Source organism: Gopherus flavomarginatus, chromosome 1, assembly GCF_025201925.1.
Source record: "Gopherus flavomarginatus isolate rGopFla2 chromosome 1, rGopFla2.mat.asm, whole genome shotgun sequence".
In the NCBI taxonomy this organism is placed as follows: Eukaryota; Metazoa; Chordata; order Testudines; family Testudinidae; genus Gopherus; species Gopherus flavomarginatus.
The window spans coordinates 367313195-367317164 of record NC_066617.1 but is presented as its reverse complement, the minus strand read 5'-3'; the positions used below and the strand labels follow the sequence as shown (position 1 = coordinate 367317164).

The following is a 3970-nucleotide window of genomic DNA, read 5'->3' as shown; positions in this document are numbered from 1 at the left end:
CACGCCCAGGTTTATGATCCAGTGTAGACATACACTCAGTCACATTAGTGAGTATTAGGCTGTATATTGAGGCACTGGGGACTCTGTACTTCTGCTAGAGCTGAGAGGAGAACAATGTTTGTGACTCCTCACAGGGGCCCCTGAATGGTCCTTTTCACTGCCTGAGGACTCGTCTCTGCCCAGATTCAATTGTTGGTTTTTAGCTGAGTGCAGTGTTTCTGCCTGGCACTAACTCCTGCCTCCTCAGGGCTTGTGGGAGGGAACCAAGGGGTCTGGGCCTAGTAGGAGACAAGCAGGGTATTCTCAGGAATGTAGGTTGGGATTGGGGATCCACTTAACGAACTTGGGGTTTTCCCACCAGCACTTAGTTCCCAGGGCCAGACTCTATCCAGTAACCACAGCACTTCCAGACCCATCCAGTGATAGGAACTTCCTCCTTCATTAAGCATGAGATACATGCAGGAATGAGTATCCCACTTTCCTTCTGCTGCTTTCTCCATGCCCCCATTCTCAAGGCACATCAGTTGTCCCAACCTGGATTGACAGGAGTGTCCCATCATGTTACCATCCATCAAAAATTAAACATGCGGTTGGATGGACAGTAGAAAACCAGTCGGGACAATAATGATGTCAGGGAAGACAGGTTCTGAGTGCCTCGGGTTACTCTCGTGTGTGTTACAGGTAGAGCATTTCCACTTCCAAAAGGTCTCATTTTCCTTGCGCTGGTTTCTGTGTGACAGATGGATGAGGAGGAGCAGGTCTGGTGCTATTTCCATTTGTCTGGCCTAAATCCCACGGGAATAGCTGATAATATTCATCATAGTTAAAATGGAGTCCTGCATCTCATACGGCAGCGATGATGGCTAGAGAAGGGAGAACCTGTCCAGGGAGGATTAATGGAGTTTTGTTCACCTCAGCAGAGGCTTGGAAAGTGACATCTAAATCCACTGAGTAGGAGTGTGCTCAGATACTGGTGTGCAGCGCTGGGGGGTGGCAGAGAGACAAAGGCTTTCTCACACCTTCTAATTCCAGCTTTGGTTTCACCCCTTTCCACACCCATTGTGAGCTGTGCTGAGACACCCTGTGTAAACACCAATATTATTGAATAATAGCAACAAGGGCTAGTGCAATGGGCCTTGCATACAATCAGTATTACCACAATTTCCAAATGGCACGTTTTAATCATTTCATTTTTCATTGCTCTTGTCATTGTGCATATTGTGCACTATACAGTTTCTCTCTTAAATTTGTCTTTAACATTGTCACAAAACAGACATAAAGGTGAGGAAGACACAAGAAACAGGTGATCAAAAAGTTTGAGACAAGGTGACATTACAAGTGGAAGAAGGAGACTGTCAGGACATTGTTAAGATTTTCTAAAATAGCTTCTGAGTAACTTGCAGGGCTGAGATTCACAAAAATACACCCCTGAGCAATGTAGGGTGATGTCTTTTCGTCTTCCTCTCACAATGCAGCCGAGTTAAGTTTTTCTGTAACAGCGCAAGTAAAGTCGCAAGCTATGGTGGAAAGATACACTATACATCCAGGGGGAATTCTGCTCTTGAACACACAGAGAGTTGCTAGTTAGAGTCAGCAACAGCCACACTTGGGCAGCCATTCAAGGCTATAGATAGGTAGATATGCAGATTGATGCTAGATAGTTGGAAGGAGGGAGGGAGGGAGGGAAGGAGGGATAGATTCATGTGTAGAACTTGACCTCTGATATGGGAACAGTCTTTTACCAGGTGTTGTTGGGAAAAGGAGCATTGGTGATATTCAGTGTAAAAGGAACCTTGGAGACTCTTGGGCTGGGAATCCCACAAGAAGATGTTCTCATGAAATTTCTGGTGCTTCCTTCCTTCCAGCTAGGTTGATAATCCTGGCCAAGACCCAGAAGAACAGAATCGCCATGAACACAAGAAATTATTCTCAGTAGAAGTTAATTCTGACCTCAGTTTTTTGATAGAATGGCCTCAGCACCTGGCCCCTGATCTGCTTGGTCTTCATGCTGTATATGATGGGGTTTAGCATAGGTGGTACCAAGAGATAGAGGTCTGCCAGCAGGATGTGGATGCGCGTGGGGATGTTCTGGCCCCAGTGCTGCATGTAGGAGGAGAACAGCACTGGAGTGTAGAAGACCAGGATGACGCACACATGGGAGCCACAGGTACTGAAGGATTTCAGGCCCTCGTCTCTGGAGGAAAGGCTAAGGACAGCTCGGAGGATCAGGATGTAGGAGATGGCGATGAAGATGGAGTCTGAGCCCACCACAAAGTTTGCGGCCATTATCCCGTAGACATAGTTGAGCGTGATGTCCCCACAGGCCAGCTTCACCACAGCCATGTGCTCACAGTAGGAATGGGAGATGACCCTGGGCCCGCAGAACAGCAGGCGACTGACCGTGCACGTCAAGGGGGTCATCAGCCCAATGCCCCACATAAAGACAGCCAACCCGATCTTGGCGATGATGGCGTTGGTGAGGATGGTGGTGTAGCGCAATGGCTTGCAGATGGAGACGTAGAGGTCGAAGGCCATGGCCAGCAGCACCCCGGACTCCATGGCAGAGAGACTGCGGATGAAGAACATCTGGACCACACAACACTTGAAGACGATTTCATGGGAGTGGAACCAGAAGATTCTCAGGATCTTGGGCATGGTGGAGGTGGTGAGCACCAGGTCGATGCCTGCCAGCATGCAGAGGAAGTAGTAAATGAGCAAGTCCAGGCTCGTGTGATGATGCAGTTCTGACGGGACCCAACTGAGAGTGCCAATTCAGGACCAATTGCTTAAACAGAGTAGTCACAGCCCAAGGCTGGGGTTTTTCCACCTCTGAAGCAAACCAAACCAGCCAGACAAAAAGGACTTTGGTTTACCTCACTGGCTAACCACAAATCACACAAGCAATTTTCTTAGACACTCCAGTCTCCCAGTATCACCACCAGTCCCACATGTCCTGGGGAAGAATGGTCATGAAAACCAACACCCAAGTAAAAGAAAAAGGTTTTCTCGATCCCAAAGGACCAAGCCCCAGACCCAGGTCAATATACACATCAGATCTTACCCACAAATCACACTGTTGCCAATCCTTTACAATCTAAAATCTAAAGGTTTATTCATAAAGGGAAAAAGATAGAGATGAGAGTTAGAATTGGTTAAATGGAATCAATTACATACAGTAATGGCAAAGTTCTTAGTTCAGGCTTGTAGCAGTGATGGAGTAAACTGCAGGTTCAAATCAAGTCTCTGGAGTACTTCCCCTGCTGGGATGGGTCATCAGTCCTTTGTGTAGAGCTTCAGCTTGTAGCAAAGTCCCCCCAGAGGTAGGAAGCAGGATTGAGGACAAGATGGAGATGAGGCATCAACCTTATATAGGCTCTTCCAGGTGTAAGAACACGTCTTTGTTCTTACTGTGGAAAATTACAGCAAAATCGAGTCTGGAGTCACATGGGCAAGTCCCTGCATACTTTGCTGAGTTGCAAGGCATATCTGCCTCCTCTCAATGGGTCAATTGTGTAGCTGATGGTCCTTAATGGGCCATCAAGCAGGATAAGCACAGCTAACACCAGCTTGTCTGGGGTGTCACCCAGAACTACAGCACCAATTTGAAATACAGACAGTATACAGCCAATACTTATAACTTCAACTACAAAATGGTACAGATATACAGACAGCATAATCATAACCAATAACCCATAACCTGGTCTTAGACACCTTCTATGACCCCCTCTACATAAGATCTGGTGCCACTACAGGACCTTGGTTGCAACCCTTATTCTATATGGTCCCAGTTTATATCAATAACGTCACAACTTGGCTCTGTCATGATCACAAAGAGGAGGGTGAAGTTCCCCAGCAGGGCCACAATGTACATGGCACAGAACGGGAAGGCGATCCAGAAGTGGGTGGCCTCCAGCCTGGGAATGCCCATTAGGAGGAAGCTGGAGGGGTTGGAGTGATTGTAGCATGACAT

At 47.4% G+C, this 3970-nt stretch overlaps 1 protein-coding gene across 1 annotated transcript; it reads right to left on the bottom strand.

Moving 5' to 3' along the window:
• Window positions 1-1929: 1929 nt before the first annotated feature.
• LOC127044013 (olfactory receptor 52K1-like) lies at window positions 1930-3970 on the bottom strand. Its single transcript, XM_050938344.1, has 2 exons — window positions 3811-3970; window positions 1930-2744 (listed from the first exon to the last, which is right to left on the bottom strand). Exons 1-2 carry the CDS (start codon window positions 3968-3970, stop codon window positions 1930-1932), a joined length of 975 nt encoding a protein of 324 aa, XP_050794301.1.

Excerpts from the sequence above, each read along its gene's own strand:
- LOC127044013 (XM_050938344.1), bottom strand. The coding sequence starts at position 3,970 with ATGTCATGCTACAATCACTCCAACCCCTCCAGCTTCCTCCTAATGGGC. Across the intron at positions 2,745-3,810 it reads TGTGATCATGACAGAGCCAA|AACTGCATCATCACACGAGC; the intron begins GTTGTGACGTTA and ends GGGTCCCGTCAG.